This window comes from Callionymus lyra, chromosome 2, assembly GCF_982586985.1.
Source record: "Callionymus lyra chromosome 2, fCalLyr1.hap1.1, whole genome shotgun sequence".
NCBI classification, from domain to species: domain Eukaryota; kingdom Metazoa; phylum Chordata; class Actinopteri; order Syngnathiformes; family Callionymidae; genus Callionymus; species Callionymus lyra.
The window spans coordinates 27,916,537-27,933,904 of NC_141819.1; the positions used below are offsets into that span (position 1 = coordinate 27,916,537).

General features: G+C 41.5%; 3 protein-coding genes across 3 annotated transcripts; 1 reads left to right on the forward strand and 2 right to left on the reverse strand.

Moving 5' to 3' along the window:
* Positions 1-47: 47 nt before the first annotated feature.
* LOC148086354 (inosine-uridine preferring nucleoside hydrolase) lies at positions 48-3,655 on the reverse strand. Its single transcript, XM_087784445.1, has 6 exons — positions 3,526-3,655; positions 2,776-2,969; positions 1,170-1,352; positions 909-1,020; positions 707-843; positions 48-636 (listed from the first exon to the last, which is right to left on the reverse strand). Exons 2-6 carry the CDS (start codon positions 2,956-2,958, stop codon positions 274-276), a joined length of 978 nt encoding a protein of 325 aa, XP_087640571.1. The 5' UTR covers positions 2,959-2,969; positions 3,526-3,655; the 3' UTR covers positions 48-273.
* A 182-nt stretch (positions 3,656-3,837) lies between these two features.
* On the forward strand, positions 3,838-14,948 carry LOC148086355 (basic immunoglobulin-like variable motif-containing protein). Its single transcript, XM_087784442.1, has 9 exons — positions 3,838-4,290; positions 5,951-6,077; positions 6,145-6,240; positions 10,120-10,224; positions 10,288-10,382; positions 10,451-10,583; positions 10,721-10,804; positions 10,873-10,969; positions 13,668-14,948. The coding sequence occupies exons 1-9, from the start codon at positions 3,891-3,893 to the stop codon at positions 13,965-13,967; spliced, it is 1,437 nt and encodes a 478-aa protein (XP_087640568.1). The 5' UTR covers positions 3,838-3,890; the 3' UTR covers positions 13,968-14,948.
* Positions 14,949-15,035: 87 nt separating this feature from the next.
* On the reverse strand, positions 15,036-16,842 carry LOC148086356 (betaine-homocysteine S-methyltransferase). The gene is made up of 8 exons (XM_087784444.1): positions 16,660-16,842; positions 16,361-16,428; positions 16,127-16,299; positions 15,894-15,997; positions 15,645-15,806; positions 15,378-15,583; positions 15,231-15,310; positions 15,036-15,161 (listed from the first exon to the last, which is right to left on the reverse strand). Exons 1-8 carry the CDS (start codon positions 16,762-16,764, stop codon positions 15,067-15,069), a joined length of 993 nt encoding a protein of 330 aa, XP_087640570.1. The 5' UTR covers positions 16,765-16,842; the 3' UTR covers positions 15,036-15,066.
* Positions 16,843-17,368: the final 526 nt, after the last annotated feature.

Below are 17,368 nucleotides of genomic sequence, written 5' to 3' on the forward strand. Positions count from 1 at the left end.
ACGTGTTCACAGTCGGGGTGTATTGGTGTGAAATAAACATGCTGGACTAGATGTAAAAGGTTTATTATGAAAATCAGAGTTGTCATAGGTTAGGTTAGGTAGAAATGTATTGATCCCTCAGGAAGTCTCTTGGGATTTTTTTTTTTCAAATTATCTACAGCAAATACAGCAATTTTTCATGAAAAATAATCAAAATAAAATGAGAACAAGAACAAAGAGAAATAGAGAGAGAGCGAGGAGAGAGAGAAAATTCCTTCTCTGACTGGAAGTCATCTACTTCTTGGGCTGTCTGACTGACCCGAGCAGCAGCTGGCTGAACCTCCCAACATCACACTTGGTCAGGACCGAGACGGGATGTGTCTTCTTCAGCCCATTGAGCCGATCCACCACCATCATGCCCCGACAGATGGATCCCTGCAGCTCCACACGGACCGGACACTCGATGGCCTCCGTCACCAGGCTGGGGTCGACGCAGTAGGCCACCGCGTACGAATCGTAGGAGACGAAGCCGGGTCCGAAGTAAATGTCTCTCTTGTCCTTCAGGTGCTCTTTGGAGTAGGCCCAGCATTTGGACGTGATGGTCTTCATGAAGCGGGCAGCAGGAAAGTCTTGATTCACCAACTCCTCAAAGAAGTCCTGAAAAGATAAAAAATGATTAAACCAGACTCCTGGTGGACACAATGACACACAAGGGTAACACTCTCACCCAAGGCAAACTGTTTCTGCAGCAGAACTCCATGGAGATCACAGACGTAGGACAGAGGAACTCCTCCAGCACAACATATGCTGATTCTGGGTCAGTTGCAAAGTTGAATTCGGCACAAGGCGTGACATTTCCCTTCCCTGGAGGACACACCGTTCAAAAAATGATTTATAAAGCTGAGGAATAACCAGGATGGATTGTTCACCTTCGATGTTTCCACCCATGATGACCAGGTCTTTGAGCTTCTCGGGGAAACCAGGGTCCAGTCTCAGGGCCAGTGCTAGATTTGTTAGAGGTCCAAGAGCCACCAGGGACACCTGCGGGACCAAAGAAAAGATTGTTTTCAGAACGAGGCATCAGACGTGTCACAGAAACCACAAGTGACTGTGATCTTTTTCTATCTCTGGTTATCTTTTAGGGTCCTTCATTAAAATGTATTGGAAAATGTTGCAGCGACTCTGATCACCTGCTTCTCATGTTCGGACACCAGTCGGATCATGGCGATGGCAGCGTGCTCTCTCTGGATCTTCTCCTTCCACTCAGGATCTCGGTCTTGGATCACGTCACCGAGTCCATCTGTCCCAAAGTGGTCTCTTGCGATGTCGAAAGCCCCGACCAGAGGACCCTCGGCTCCTCGGAACACAGGGATCTGTCGTTTAAAAAAAAAATTTTTAGTCTGTTCAACTGTCACTTGATGCCTGAAGGAAACCGCATTTACCTGGATAAATATTGAACTGCTAAATGATATTTGTACTTGATTGATTTACTGTCTCCTCTTATAATGCTGCTCTGTCCCAGCATGCAACTTTCTCACTAGAACTGTCTCTTTTCTTGTACGTTTTATTTAATTAAATGTATTTCTTATATGAGTCACGCCACGAGGTGAAGTTGTCGATGCGTTTTACTCGCAGCTATCGAAGGTCCTTGAGGCGAACATTGTCGTCACCGATTCAGTTTTGTGTGACTATAAATGATTGACGTGTCATCTGTTAACCAACGTCTCTCCACTGAGTTGTTTATAAACTCACATTCCATTTACTTTTTGACACACCTGTCAATGATTTGTGTCTAGAAAAGCCTTTGCATCATTTAGTGACACGTGACACGTTCATGTCCGATGCAGAGCGTGTGTGTCGTGGCCATGGAAACCAAACGGACTGTAGTGGGAGTGATATTTTGATATAATGCAATGATATTCATTTGAAGATAAACCTCTTATTGATCTATAACAGTTCACGCTCAGATCCCTGTGGTGTATAAAGAACCTTAAAGTAGTGATTCAGAGGTGGATTCATTCAATCGTGCGCCACTGAAGGCCTATGTGTGAAATGCACGGCCCAATATAAATATCAAATAATAATATATCAATTGACCTGCATTCTCTGGAGTAATGTCCTCTGTTCTCTTGAACGTTTTTGTTAATATTTAACATGTGATTTCTGTCAAAAAAACGTTTTTGTAGAATTACCGAAGCAAAGATTAAAATAAAAAATACGTATAGAAAATTAAAAAAAAGTAAATGCAAATGAAAAAATACACAAGTAAGTAAGTAATTTGTATTAATATAGCACTTTTCCAGACCAGGGTCACAAAGCGCTTAAACAATCAAAACAATATTCAATAAAATATATACTTAAAAGATCAAGATAATTCTGAGAACAACACAGGAGTTCCATAAAATCAAGGAAAAGCCTGAACAAATAAAAGTGTTTTAAGATGTTTCAAGCGCAAAGATACATCTTCAAACCTGAAACAATTTGTCCAAAATCAAACTTTTAAACAGGTATGTTTTTGTTTTCTTTTTAGGTTTAGTGAGCTGTTAACTTTCTTCAGGTGATAAAGAAGTTAAGTCCTGCCCAAGATTCACAGAAGGAAAATCTGATATCGCTGGTTTTCTCTTCCCACTATGTATTTATTGTTAAACTGCTCTTAACTAACATAAATCCATCCAGACTGTTGGAGCCGCATGAGATCATTCAAGTTGTTGGATTCATATTTCTTCTGCAGTCCATGCAAAGTTATTATTCTCAATCCATATTATTGATTCTACTTTGATGGTTCGGGAAACTCACCCCCTGACGCTCGCAGACGGAGAACACCTTCAGAACATTCTGGCAAACATTGTCCACCTCGGCGTTTCCAAACACACAGGTGACAGCCAGGATCTGGATGTTTGGGGCCCCCAGGGCCAACAGCAGCGCCTGAGCATCATCTATCCCGCAGTCAGTGTCGATGATCACCAGCTTCTTGTCCATGTCTCTGGAGTCTGGAGGAGAGAGTGTCACATGTGGGGACCAGGAGAGCAAAATAAGGTCTTGAAAAAAAAAGTAATGATTAATGAAGTCGAGGTCATGAAGCAGATGATGACGTCATCTTTCCATCCGATATTAACGCCAGTTAGGTTAGGTTAGGTTAGGTTAGGTAGAACTTTATAATAGCCTTTTTCAATTATCTACAGCAAATACAGCAATTTTCCAAAAAAAAAATCAAAATAAAATGAGAACAAGAACAGTTGATAATTAATCAATAGCAAATATTTACAAATTTGAGATTTTCATTTATAAATAAAACATTTAAATGTAAAATGTTGGTGTTAAACAGCAAGCAAAAAAAATAATTGACGGTAACTTTCACGGGCGTGTCGTAACGAGCTGGCAACTATCAGAACTTCTCAATCTTAATAAACAATTTACAAATGTTCGTTTTATTTTTGTGTTCATTATTGTGAGATTACGATACAAGTTGCAATGATTAAGTAAAAAACGCGTGAGAAAAAGAAGAAAAAAGAAGTTTGAACTTATTAAACAGAATATTGGACTTACCTCACGGATCAAGTCTGACTAGACTAGAGTACAGAGGTGGATCACTCCAATAGTCCAATAGTGGGGGAGTACGATAAAAAGCTCTTGTAAAAACGTTTTTAAATAAAACAACTACATAAGGTATTTAGTAAAGGTAAGAAATATTTGTTGTGATAATTATCTATCGAAACCCTGAAAGTTCAGTATTTTATACAGCTGTACGTTGTCGTACACTGACACGCCCCCCCCCTGCTGTCACTGAGATGGTACACCCCGCTAACATGGTTAGCTGCGCGTCTTTAACGGAACGTGACGTATGAGGCGTGAAACGTGACGCGCGCGCGAGTGGCGTCTGAACAACGGTGTCGCTTCTCTGCGTCTAAACTATGCCGAACTCGTCGGAAGGTCCAAAGCTCGCCGGTTCCGCGGAACCGTCGGCCTCCAACGCCGCCGCGGAGCCTCGGCTGGACCGCGGGTCCGGGAGCTCGTTCTCCCGGGATGCGGGTCGAGTGAGGAGGGCCTCCAGCGCGGACCTGCACCTGCCCTGGACCTGCCCGGTGACCCACTCCCGGGAGAAGTTCTACACGGTGTGTTCGGACTATGCCCTCCTGAACCAGGCCGCGTCTGTGTACCGAGCCCCCCTCACCCCCGAGGACACACCTGCAGGTGTCCAGGAGACCTGCGGGGACTTGGACATGGACGAGGGGAACCAGTGCAAACCCGTCCTGGCCTGGGAGATCGACACCTCGGACTTCAATGCTGGCTACACGAGGAAAGTCAGAACCAGTAAGACGTGTGTTTATTATTGTTCACATCCTCCTCAAGAAACACGATACATGCTGTTTTATTGTGACTTCAACAAGTGTGTATGTTTACATGTTACCTTTCACAACATCTCAACCTTAAACACTCATTTAAGATAAACTGTTTATAACTGATGGATATAATGTATAAAATGGGCGCATTTATCCCTTTGAGTAGATTTATGGACCTTATGATGTCAGAGTAGAAGTGATCTTTCTGACAGTGATTATATTATAATATAATGCATAAGTAAGTAAGTAAGTAATTTTTATTTATATAGCGCTTTTCCAGACCAGGATCACAAAGCGCTTAAACAATCAAAACAATACTCAATAAAGTATATACTTTAAAGATCAAGATACAACTGATAACAGCACAGGAGTTCCAGAAAATCAAGGAAAAGCCTGAACAAATAAAAACGTCGTAAGATGTTTCTTAAAGGAGTCAGTAGATCCATCAAGCACTAGTGATTTACAATTAAATACAAAAAAAAGTCATTTCAGTTTATTTGATGGTGAATAAAAAAATGTTTTTTAGTCAGAGACATTTCTACTTAATCAGTTATATTACGATTTTATTACAAAGTGCATAAAAAAGTGCATGATGACACAATCTAAAGATAAATAACATGGATCAAAGAAAAATAATACAAAGATTAACATGGAAAAGAATCTTCTTTTCACTCCACTCCTGCCCCCCAAAGAATCTTAATATCACAAGGAATGAATGAATCCCTGAGTCTATTAGTGTTGCATCATGGGAGGAGCATTCATCCTCCATCTGCTTCTCTGCTCACTGATGACAGTGCTGAGGGGATGACTGTCATCATCCATGATGGACAGTAGTTTGTCCAGTGATCTCCTCTCAGCAACTGTCACCAGTGAGTCCAGCTTCATTCCAAACACAGAGCCAGCCCTCCTGATCAACCTGTTGACACTCCTCTTGGACACATTTCCACCCCAACACACCACAGCATAGAACATGACACTGGCCACCACAGACTAGTAGAGCATACAGAGGAGCTTCCTGCAGATGTTAAATGATCTATCATATGGTCTGTGACCAGTCCAGTTTACTGTCCAGCCACACGCCGAGTTGTCAACTATCTCCACCTCGTCGCCTCTGATGGACACTGGACGTGGCTTTGTCCTGGACCTCCCAAAGTCCAAGACAAGCTCCTTGGTCTTTGAGGTGTTCAGCTGCAAGTGGTTCCTCTCACTCCAGTCCACAAAGTCATGTATCAGACTTCTGTACTCGTCCTTGCTGTTGTTTGCCCCGGTCTGTTAGTTTACATATACAATTGTCACATGTTAAACACTGACTAGACATATGATGGCTCTACAGACAGACAATACACTTTGAGATTGACTGGATTATTTGTGGATATTTTAAAATCAATACTTGCCTTTGGACTGAGAACACTTCACCACTTTAATCTCTATCTGTTGTAATAACAACATGGATTGGAGGTCATGAAGTTTATACACTTTAAATCTGCTTAAAGTAATATACTGTTAACTATATAATATATATAGAAAAGCATACATTTCTTCATAGTATAGTTTTATAGTTATTTATTCCTCATGGTTTGATCGTCTTAAGATATGTCTTAAGTTGGTGATAATTGTCTTGTTCGTGGCAGGTAACGTGAAGAAAAGCAGCAGCAAGAAGCTGAAGTCCTCCGACAGACTGAGTCGAAATTTGCAAGAGGGGATTTCTTCGTCCCTGGAGGAGATCAAGCAGAGGAAGGTCCTGGATCTGAGAAGATGGTAAACGCCACACAGTAAATAAGAGAGTCAGGTAAGAGCGTACTAAGCTGCTGTGGTCCTGCTGCAGGTACTGCATCAGTCGGCCGCAGTACAAGACGTCCTGTGGAATCTCCTCGCTGGTTTCTTGCTGGAACTACTTGTACAGCACTCTGGGTGCAGGGAGGTGAGAGATTTTAATTTTCTAATAACAGATGTGTAACTAACTAGTGTGTCATGCCATACCATGCTATACAATGGTCAGATGTTGTATATGTCGTTTCTGTTTGATTTAATATGACTGTCACATTTTATTCAAAATAACCCAGTGTTTCGTCCTGTAAACTAGTGAAAATAAGTAAAGCAGAAACTCTATAAAGTACCATATTGATGAATGCATGACAGGATCAATCCTGTGATGGCAAAAGTTTATTTTAGTGACGACCAAATACAGAACAGTAAACAAAGGACTGCACACTAGACACTGACGGACGAATACGGTGTGTTTCTAACTTGCCTATAATGTAGAGAACATTGAACTCAGTGGAAGCAGTGATGCTGTTCTTTGGATTGAAGAATCAGGAAAGTAACTCTGATTAAAATCTCACCGAGGGATTAATTGACATCAATTATATCTGTGTCATATTGTTGATAGGATCGAAATTAGTGAAGGATGTGAATTAAAAAAACAAGACATTATTTTTACTTTCTTAATTCATAACATTACTTTATAACCGGCGCACATGTACCCACATCCACATCCCTCCATGTTCATGTTTTACACATTTCATTAGTTTAATCCAGATATCTTATAAATATCCAATCAGCTTTATTGATTGACAGCTGGTGGACCAAATATAATATTTTAGAACTCCAACTCTTGACAAAGAAAGTGTCTCATTCATTTTCTTGCATGTCAGGTAATAACGACTGGTCCAATCAGCTGGATTTGCACACATATGTTTAGTGTCAACAAAGTTTTATATGTACTCACCTTTATCTAATTACATACCATTGTAAAAGTGCAATAGAAGAGATGTGGCAGAGTGACCACTCATACTGGTCAGTATGGGTGGACGACTGTTCGTCTCTCCTAAGCACCAAGTCAATCAAAGGACTTCTAAAATCTTGTTATGAGAAACATTCCCGCCGCACCAATCTCACCTAGTACAGACTTCAAGAGCAAGAGCTGCGCTCCTGGGTCCTGCTGTGTCTGAACGATTAATTGCATCTGCAATATAATCGCGATATTCAAAAATATGATTATTACATCGCAGAAGTTGCGATTTTTGTTTTAAAGTGATTTTATGCGATTTGAAGTCGAGCGACGCCAGTGGACTGAAGTTGTAGTGTTCAGCCCGACGGGACACCACATTTCCCATGAGCACTCGCTAAATGTCCCGGTTTGCAGCAGTTGGATTTTCTGTTTCCAGACTTCCATTGTCTGAATGAAGGATGGATACCGATGAGGCAATGAATCATATTGTGGATAATGAAATATGATATGATATTTATGCGTTATGACGTATTTGTAAATAACATAACTTTAACTTTGTTTTTGTACCGTAATTTGCCCCCTGTGTGTGTGCTCATTACACAAATTGTGTAAATGATAATATATTATTGTGTATGACAGGAAATGCACTTAAACACACGAGAAACTGTGCAAAAATATGCAGTAGGAAAAAGAAGAATGACTGACTAGTGTTTTCACTTTACTCTGCACGGAAGTTTGTATGATTTATTATTGACTCATAAATATAAATGTTTAAATCACACTTTTAGCACGTTTTTACAGTAGTTTTTAGTATTTGCAGTGAAAATGTTGTTTGTTTACAAGTGTAATTAGAGTAAATGAATAAACCTTCTCACTTTATTTTAAGGTTTGGTTAATTTGCCTTTATCATAAAAAATACTTAATAACTTTATCTTGAGAATCGAAGAGAAATACCTTTTATCGAAAAGTTAATAATTTATTGTATTAAATAAAAAAAATGCATCGTTCAGCCCTACCAATTACTGGGTGAAATACCAGTATATTGCCATTACTCCAGACTGCAGTACCACTCCTGCACCCACCTACAGACCCTACGCCCCGCAACTCATCTCTTGTCTCTGGAAAATGACCTGTGATTCAGCTGGAACTACTTGTAATGTTTCCCTCGCGCGAATACCCTGCGAGGATTTGCCTGACTGGGAGTGGTACTGTAAAATCCTGTTTACAGAGACCCATCTGTCACCTATGACTTGACCACTGTTTGGAAAACCACCCTCAGACTGGTCTCTAGCTATGCTTCGTCCCTCACAGCGTTCCCTGTTTCCAGTCAATGATGGGCTTCAACATGAAACTCCGCTCGAATGTTATGGCCAACCTCATCCCGGATGTTTCTAACCCCCTTCACTTGGACATTCAAGACATGTCCTTTAGACGGAGGCTATATGAAGGAAAATAAATCAAGGGTTTCCAGTGGGGGGGTCCCAACCATATCTACAATAATGGAACTTGTTTGTCCCCTTCTGAACATGCTGCTATGTGTGGAGCTGGATACCGTCGTCATGCTTGCACGTCGTTGGAAATATTGTGAAATACTGTACGAGAATCTGTTGTTGTTGCTACTGAAGAAGTGGCTGAGACCATTGGAGAGGGTATTACAGTGTTAGGTAGTTTGATCGGGACATTATTGTTGAAAATGTGGCCTTATGTCCTAACACTGATGATCCTCGTCCTCGCAACGAGCCATGGTTTGCCTGAAAAGAGGAACCTGAGGCCCTGTACTGTTCCTTGACGATATACCCTGAAGTCTCCGCTATGAGAGAAGGTACTGCACTTTCATCTGTTTCATAGCCCATTCTTGACCCCGCTAGGGTTGCAATGCACCGAAGTGCTGGCTCCCTTCAAGCAACATTGGTCCCCTTCATGGGCCCCCCTAAGATACCTACACTTGATGAAGCTTATTTGGGGGTTCTTTTGCCTATCACTTAAAAGCTGTGGGGATATGACGGTAGTGCTACCGCCGTTGTGGGTCATATCTCTGGTGGGGCTACTGTTTTTGCTGGAAACCGTGGAACTCACTTCAAGGATTTCTTTCCAGTACCCCGTTGTCCCGATTTAAATGATTCTATGGCTGATGTGGTCGCAGTTGCCTCTGCTGCAACTGCCTCCCCGGCTAGACCCCACCAGCTATCTCGTACAGTGCACTGGCCACAGGAAGCATCTCCCAGTGGAACTAACTTCGGCACCCCCACCTACAGGGAAGGACCTTAGTTCACTGGTCCCCGCAGATAGTACCACTCTCTCCCACATTAGTGTCATCTCCCGAGATTGACCCGCTCGTCAAACCCCCCACCACGGGCAATGTTGCGGATGCAGACTCACAATCTCTGCATGGACACGAAAGGAACGAGTGATCACCAGATCCTGGGACTTTTGCCCGAGCCCGGTCTGGTCATCACCTACGGCTCCATCGACGAACTCTTCAGTCATGCCCCTCCATGACCCCCATTCGACCACAAGCCAAAACATTCTTTACCCTCTTATTACGAATTGGACCTTAATTTGAGACGGGATGAGTTAGGGCAGCATATCTGGTATGAATTCAAATCTCTGATTCTTTTATCTTCCATTGTAACTTCAGAAGTATAGCATTGCCCTCGCAGTCATAAAGACGGTCGAGTGTTATTCCTATATCGAGTACTTTTTTGACATGTTATAAATTTATGTTTGCTTTTACGCTTCAATAAATTTCCTAAAATGTATTGAAACTCTTTTCATTGACCCACGCACACCAGTTGAAATCATGAGCTAAAGCAGAGCGTTACTATAGTAGAGGGTTTAATATCAAGTTGGATTCATCTAGTGTTGGAATGGAGAACTGTATCAAGGTTAAGCTCCTATTTTTGAATTGGACAGAGCATCATTTTGGACATCCATGTCTTCTTACAATGAATCAGCCTTATATCTTTGGTAAACAAGTTTAAGGAATCCTTGATTTCCAAATGTGTGTGACCTTTCAGTTCATCTGACTGTTGAGTTGGCATTTTTAACCGTATGTCTTTAACTGGCTAGTCTTCCGCCGATCTCTCAAGAGGAGGCGCTTCACATTCTCGGGTTCCAGCCGCCTTTCGATGACATCAAGTTTGGCCCCTTCACCGGCAACGACACTCTGATGCGGTAAACTATGACTGAGCTCACGCACCGGTGGGCGACGAGTAAATGTCGAGCTCTTCCTCACAGCTGGTTCAGACAAATCAACGACAACTTCAGAGTGCGGGGCAGCTCCTACATCCTGTACAAACCACACGGCAAACACAAGACGGCGGGAGAAACCGGTGAGTCTCTCGCGTTCAAGACAAGGACCGACATGTCTTCTGTGTTAATAGTTCTGATGTTCTTCCAGCTGAAGGGGCCTTGATGAAGATGACTCAAGGGCTGAAAGACGAGTCAATGGCTTACATTTACCATTGCCAGAACCACTACTTCTGCCCGGTGGGCTTCGAGGCCACTCCCCTTAAAGCTGCAAAGGCTTATCGGTAATTTCATCTGAGCATAAGTCCTCCTAAGAACCACAAAAGATATCCTGCATTTACTTTTACAGCTGAAGCACACATTACAAAAAACAGTACTGTTGTAATTGCTTGTTCACTGAACTTGAGTACATATTTTCCAGGGGCCCAATGGCTCAGTATGACATGGAACACTGGATCTTAATAGGTGAACCCAGCAGGAAGCATCCAGCCATTCACTGTAAAAAGTGAGCAGCGACTCCCCTCAGTCTTCTCAGATAAATACCCGTTACATGCTAACTGTCTCTTGTTTCAGATGGCTTGACATTGTGACCGACCTGAACACACAGAACCCAGAGTACCTGGACATCCGTCACACCGAGAGAGGCATCCAGAGGCGCAATACCAAAAAGGTTTTTTTTTATTATTATTAATTTTTAGATTTCTTGCTTTTCAGTGACTTAAAATGTCTGTCAAAGGTTTCAAGGTCTCAAAGTCCTGGCCATTTGCAGCCTCTCTTTTTGAGAGTGGCCAAAATATGAGACCCCAATCTGTTTACTATGTCAAATTTTGGGGAAATAATAATCATCACTATGTCTCTTTAAATGGAACTGATTTATGAAAAGAAAGTATACTGATATCAGGCAAATTAAACAACAATGGTAACATTTCCGATTGTCTGTGACCCTTGTCCTAGAGCACATGCACATTTTACATGGCCTGCTTGGTGGTTGGCTCAACATTAAAGTGGATTGGAACTAACAATATAAATAATAATCCAAGAATCCACAGATTAATTATTTTTGAGTGATACAAAGATGACACAAATGTAGGCTGTGCAGCTCGGTTCTATCAGGTCCAATATTTAATTACCACAACAAAAACAACTAAACTTAAACTTGCTATACAGTGCCTTGCGAAAGTATTCGGCCCCCTTGAACCTTTCAACATTTCGCCACATTTCAGGCTTCAAACATAAAGATATAAAATTTTAATTTTTTGTCAAGAATCAACAACAAGTGGGACACAATCGTGAAGTGGAACGAAATTTATTGGATAATTTAAACTTTTTTAACAAATAAAAAACTGAAAAGTGGGGCGTGCAATATTATTCGGCCCCCTTGCGCTAATACTTTGTAGCGCCACCTTTTGCTGCAATTACAGCTGCAAGTCGCTTGGGGTATGTCTCTATCAGTTTTGCACATCGAGAGACTGGAATTCTTGCCCATTCTTCCTTGCAAAACAGCTCGAGCTCAGTGAGGTTGGATGGAGAGCGTTTGTGAACAGCAGTCTTCAGCTCTTTCCACAGATTCTCGATTGGATTCAGGTCTGGACTTTGACTTGGCCATTCTAACACCTGGATACGTCTATTTGTGAACCATTCCATTGTAGATTTGGCTTTATGTTTTGGATCATTGTCCTGTTGGAAGATAAATCTCCGTCCCAGTCTCAGGTCTTTTGCAGACTCCAACAGGTTTTCTTCCAGAATGGTCCTGTATTTGGCTCCATCCATCTTCCCATCAATTTTAGCCATCTTTCCTGTCCCTGCTGAAGAAAAGCAGGCCCAAACCATGATGCTGCCACCACCATGTTTGACAGTGGGGATGGTGTGTTCAGGGTGATGAGCTGTGTTGCTTTTACGCCAAACATATCTTTTTGCATTGTGGCCAAAAAGTTCGATTTTGGTTTCATCTGACCAGAGCACCTTCTTTCACATGTTTGGTGTGTCTCCCAGGTGGCTTGTGGCAAACTTTAAACGAGACTTTTTATGGATATCTTTGAGAAATGGCTTTCTTCTTGCCACTCTTCCATAAAGGCCAGATTTGTGCAGTGCACGACTGAATGTTGTCCTATGGACAGACTCTCCCACCTCAGCTGTAGTTATCTGCAGTTCATCCAGAGTGATCATGGGCCTCTTGGCTGCATCTCTGATCAGTCTTCTCCTTGTTTGAGATGAACGTTTGGAGGGACGGCCGGGTCTTGGTAGATTTGCAGTGGTCTGATACTCCTTCCATTTCAATATAATTGCTTGCACAGTGCTCCTTGAGATGTTTAAAGCTTGGGAAATCTTTTTGTATCCAAATCCGGCTTTAAACTTCTCCACAACAGTATCTCGGACCTGCCTGGTGTGTTCCTTTGTCTTCATGGTTCTCTCTGCGCTTTAAACAGAACCCTGAGACTACCAAAGAGCAGGTGCATTTATACGGAGACTTGATTACACACAGGTGCATTCTATTTATCATCATCAGTCATTTAGGACAACATTGGATCATTCAAAGATCCTCACTGAACTTCTGGAGTGAGTTTGCTGCACTGAAAGTAAAGGGGCCGAATAATATTGCACGCCCCACTTTTCAGTTTTTTATTTGTTAAAAAAGTTTAAATTATCCAATAAATTTCGTTCCACTTCACGATTGTGTCCCACTTGTTGTTGATTCATGACAAAAAATTAAAATTTTATATCTTTATGTTTGAAGCCTGAAATGTGGCGAAATGTTAAAGGTTCAAGGGGGCCGAATACTTTCGCAAAGGCACTGTATATACTGTTGTTGGACAATGGTTACCTCACTACAGGATGAACACCATATTATACCTTTTCACTGTTTGTTTTTGTTTGTCACTGGTGAAGGTACGGTTATAAAAACACAAACAAAAAAAGTCCAGTAGATTATTTTCATGTTGATATTTTGACCTATAAAGATGCCAAAGTTTAAGACACGATGAGGACATGGATTGTTTATAACAACATTTATACAGAGAATTAAATCTTGGTCAAATGATGATGAGGGAAAGGAATTTGGTTTCTTAGTGTTGACACTAACACTGAGATAATGAAAATATATTGAGCCAAGAATAAAAAATAGTATCGCAATTAGACTTGTACTTAGTGCTAAAGACAGTTGAGTAAATATAGATTATCTTCGGTCCGTCTAAATGACACTAACTCCTCCTCATGTTTCCTAGGTTTTTTAATGACACAAAATAATGAAGAGTAAATAAACATGGACAACAAATACACAGAGACTGTATTTTGTGGTTAAGGTTCAACCTTTTCTTTATTTCGATGTTACGAGGGTCATTAATGCTGATCATCTGTGGCTTGTCCATCAGGTCGGGGGGAACCTGCACTGCATCATGGCATTTCAAAGGGTGAACTGGCAGAAACTTGGCCCATGGGCACTTAACCTGGAGAACCTGAGGCACGACTTCCACCACACCACGAGTGAGCTTGCTCAAGGGAGCGGGGCAGGGGAGACGACGACGATGACAATGATGACCGACAGACGTCTGGCCAACCTGGGACGATCACAGAGCATGGGCAGTCAGAAGGACTCCACCTGGAAGTCCAACACCGAGTACAGACAGAGGAGCTCACCGGGGAGCGACGTGGAGGAGGAAATCTCTGACTGAAGAGTGATTTCAGTGGTGTGTCACTGCTGCACTTGAAAGCCGCTTATTAAGGGAGACGGTCATGTGACATTGACCTCTGATATAGAGCTTTTTTGGTGGTCAAAGGTAAATTCACTAGTTGATCAATTATAAATATCAAAAGATGGTATTAAAGCTGTTGCGTTGAAGTTCTTTTGGGATAGACAAAAGAAATGTAGTCGACGGCACGTCCAGAGAGCCGATTGTGCCAGATAATCCTTAAAAATATGTTTGTGGTTATAAACTCATCACTGACTAAAGAGGTGGATAATCCGAGTCTGCAACAACAACACACTGACTAGGTTAGACTAGACATGTACGATGATGGGTTAGTTTAGATCCACTCAGGTACACGTGGTGGTAAACACACTTCTATATTAAGGTTATCACAAAGTACACAGTTTATTGAACTTTCATAGTAGACATGATCACAAAGCGCATGAGCTTCCTCACAGAGCCATGCAACATTAGCAGGTAGAATTTCAAGTGTAACTCTTTAACAGCCTCCACTGGTGTTTGTCAGTGAGATGATAAACACTTAAACATTGAGCTGAATTTACCAAAAATACTTTTTGAAAAGCCAATTCCTGAATAGCTGCTGACAACGCAAATATTAAACGCACACTTGAGTTTAGGTTTTGTTTTTTAAACCATATCAAGTCATGTAAATGGATAGAAATCCGGTATTTCTATCTGCTTTAAGTGATGTTGTGATGAGGGTGAAGCTGGATCATTGTTGTTCTTTTATTTATTAATTTATTAGGTTCTAGCAGCAGCTTCTTCCCATGCCTTGCCTCAGCTGCTGCAGGAAATAATATGTTGATGTATGTGCCGTCAGTACGAGTGGTACGTTCTGTAAAAATATCCTGTCTAACTATTGTGTACGCAGCTGCTCTTCTGTTTGGATGAACAGAATCTGTTAGTGCGACAACTTAATTCTAGTAAATGCCATGTTTGTCCACACATTTGTGTTACCAGAGCCATTTTTTCCAAAGACCACCAATTGTTTCCGTTTGTACATGAAGTAGAGGTTTATTCATTTGTGTACAAATAAAACATTTGTATTAATAGCTTTGTTAGTTTACTCTGTAGGTCCTGGAGCTGCAGATGTGTTCTTATCTTTTATCTGCTGCCTCAGCTGAGTTATCTGAGCAGGGCCGACGCGGCAGCAGCCACCTGGTGGACAGAGAGAATCATTGCATTAAATCAAGACACTACGACAAAATGACATCACTGTGATCTTACCGATCATAGTAGCTCCCTGCTGCATCCAAGTCTGACTCAGGTCAGTTATTGATGGCGATGGTTTAACCGATGTTTTCCACCTTTACAAAAATATAAAGTTTACAGCTGAATCTAAAGAAGTAAGTAAATCACTGCAGACATACTCACCCAGATGTGGTGTCCCAGTCCTCTCCACTGTTTGGGTAGACCACCCAGTGCATGTCTGAGTCCTTGACGGACTTTGCCGAGTCCAGCAGCGGCTCCACCAGCTCCGGAGAACAGCAGTTGACTCCTACGGCAACAAGCTGTTTGGATCTTCTGGAAATCTTGACTGCATCAGAGAACAGACTGTTGTCTGAAATATGCTTTTCATCCTGAGTGTACACAGAAAACAGGTTGTGAAACCAATGCAGTGAGCTGACGGATGTCGCTCACCTTACAGGAGAAGGAGATCCAGGCTTGGACGTCTGGAAACTCTCGCAGCAGCTCCACCAGAGCCTCTCCTTCTTTGATGCTGGGGATGGTCTCGAACGCAATAAGATCAGCTCCCGCCGCAGCTAAACATTCTAACTGTGGACGATGCCACGACTTCAACTCCTGAACAGAGAAAGGAAGCAATTTCTGATAATTGTTTCTCATGTGTAAGATGGAATAATCTATTTAAAAAAAAAAACATTAGTTCACCTCAATGCTCATGCTCTGAGCATAATCTCCAGTGTACTCTGAGCCATTGTGCAGAAATGCCCCATAGGGACCGATAGAACCTGCAACTAAAAGTTTCTGGTTCTCTGTGAAGACAAATAATACTGTATATTGTTTTCTTTCCAGTAAAACAGTTACAAAACAACTCACTGATTATGGATTTAAATAAGACCAAGGTTGTCATTTTGCCTATAAATATAAAAATATTATAGAACCTGATGAAAGACCCTCGGAGTCAAATGTCTTCACTGCCTCTCTGGCCAGATGAACGGCAGACATGAGCAGCTCTCTGGCGCTCTCCGAGCTCAAACCCAGGTGACTGGTGAATCCCGGGAGACTGGCCTGGTACGTCGCCGTTGAGACCACATCCGCCCCACTGAGGAGGAACCTGTGGGGAACCAGTAAAGTCCAGGTAATGTTTATTAAGCATTAATGGTTTGTGCACAAACCTGTAGTGGGATTCTTGTATGGCCTGGGGTTGTGTGTGGAGAAGTCTGGCACTCCATAAAGGGTCTCCCTATAGAAGCAAAGGTATGCAGGAAAAATGACATGTTTTTATAAAGATACTTCGATGCAACATGAATTTATAAATGTATTTTTTTTTAATAAGGTGAGGTTCTAGATTATACTCAATATAATAATGTATTCCATTGGTACATCGCATATATTTCTGCACTGTAAATAGAAACGTATATACAAAAAAAAGATTGCTAGAGGGTCATAAGATTGTTGTACAAAAAAAGTCAACCTGTAATTTGGCTCCATGCTCTTCCAGATCAGTTGCTAGTCCACCGTCCAAAATGAGAGGTCCGTATTTATGCACATGTTGTTTCAGATCGTTGATCGAACTCATTTATAATTTTTTTTAGACGCTCATTTAGCAACTACTGCTGTGTAATAGCGAAGGTGCAGCGGTCTGCAGCTGCTCATGAAACTTTCACACGTCGTTTCCGGGTGTCGTTTTGACGTGTTCAAGATGCGTTCAATAAAACTCTGTAAAATAAAGTTGCTGTCTTCCAAATATGGGTGAGCCAAGCCAGTAGTCGGTGCAACGGGAGAAGGCAGAGTAAAACTCAATTTAAGAGATGAAAATACGTAACACAAAAATCGATCCTTTTTTTCACGAGTAAAACTTGCAACATTCTTGGGATCTCTTTAAATCTACGCCTTTTTACCAGGTCATTGAATGCATCGACACGGTTACCATAGAAACTATGAAAACCGGAAATGTAATCGGTAAGCGATACTGAATTACTAATTATTATTACTTTTTATTATTATTATTATTAGAGTGCTCTCGTAACATTTAAAAAAAATAAACGGCTATTTAGGTTTTTCGTACAATCCAGCTTTTGGTCCTTTGTGTATTTCTTGAACTACGTTTTTCCTTGAGCCTTTGTTTACCTGTGGCTTTGTTGTTGTTACTATATAAACGATACAAAATGTCAACGACACTA

Bases quoted from the DNA above. Each gene is read 5' to 3' on its own strand.
- LOC148086354 (XM_087784445.1), bottom strand. From the start codon at position 2,958: ATGGACAAGAAGCTGGTGATCATCGACACTGACTGCGGGATAGATGAT. The intron at 844-908 runs GTGAACAATCCA...TGTGTCCTCCAG, and splicing joins CATGGGTGGAAACATCGAAG to GGAAGGGAAATGTCACGCCT. The intron at 637-706 runs GTGAGAGTGTTA...TTATCTTTTCAG, and splicing joins GCAGAAACAGTTTGCCTTGG to GACTTCTTTGAGGAGTTGGT.
- LOC148086356 (XM_087784444.1), bottom strand. From the start codon at position 16,764: ATGAGTTCGATCAACGATCTGAAACAACATGTGCATAAATACGGACCT. The intron at 16,300-16,360 runs GTTTGTGCACAA...GGTTCCCCACAG, and splicing joins ATACAAGAATCCCACTACAG to GTTCCTCCTCAGTGGGGCGG. The intron at 15,311-15,377 runs GTGAGTATGTCT...ATTTTTGTAAAG, and splicing joins GACTGGGACACCACATCTGG to GTGGAAAACATCGGTTAAAC.
- LOC148086355 (XM_087784442.1), top strand. From the start codon at position 3,891: ATGCCGAACTCGTCGGAAGGTCCAAAGCTCGCCGGTTCCGCGGAACCG. The intron at 6,078-6,144 runs GTAAACGCCACA...GTCCTGCTGCAG, and splicing joins GTCCTGGATCTGAGAAGATG to GTACTGCATCAGTCGGCCGC. The intron at 10,805-10,872 runs GTGAGCAGCGAC...CTCTTGTTTCAG, and splicing joins CCAGCCATTCACTGTAAAAA to ATGGCTTGACATTGTGACCG.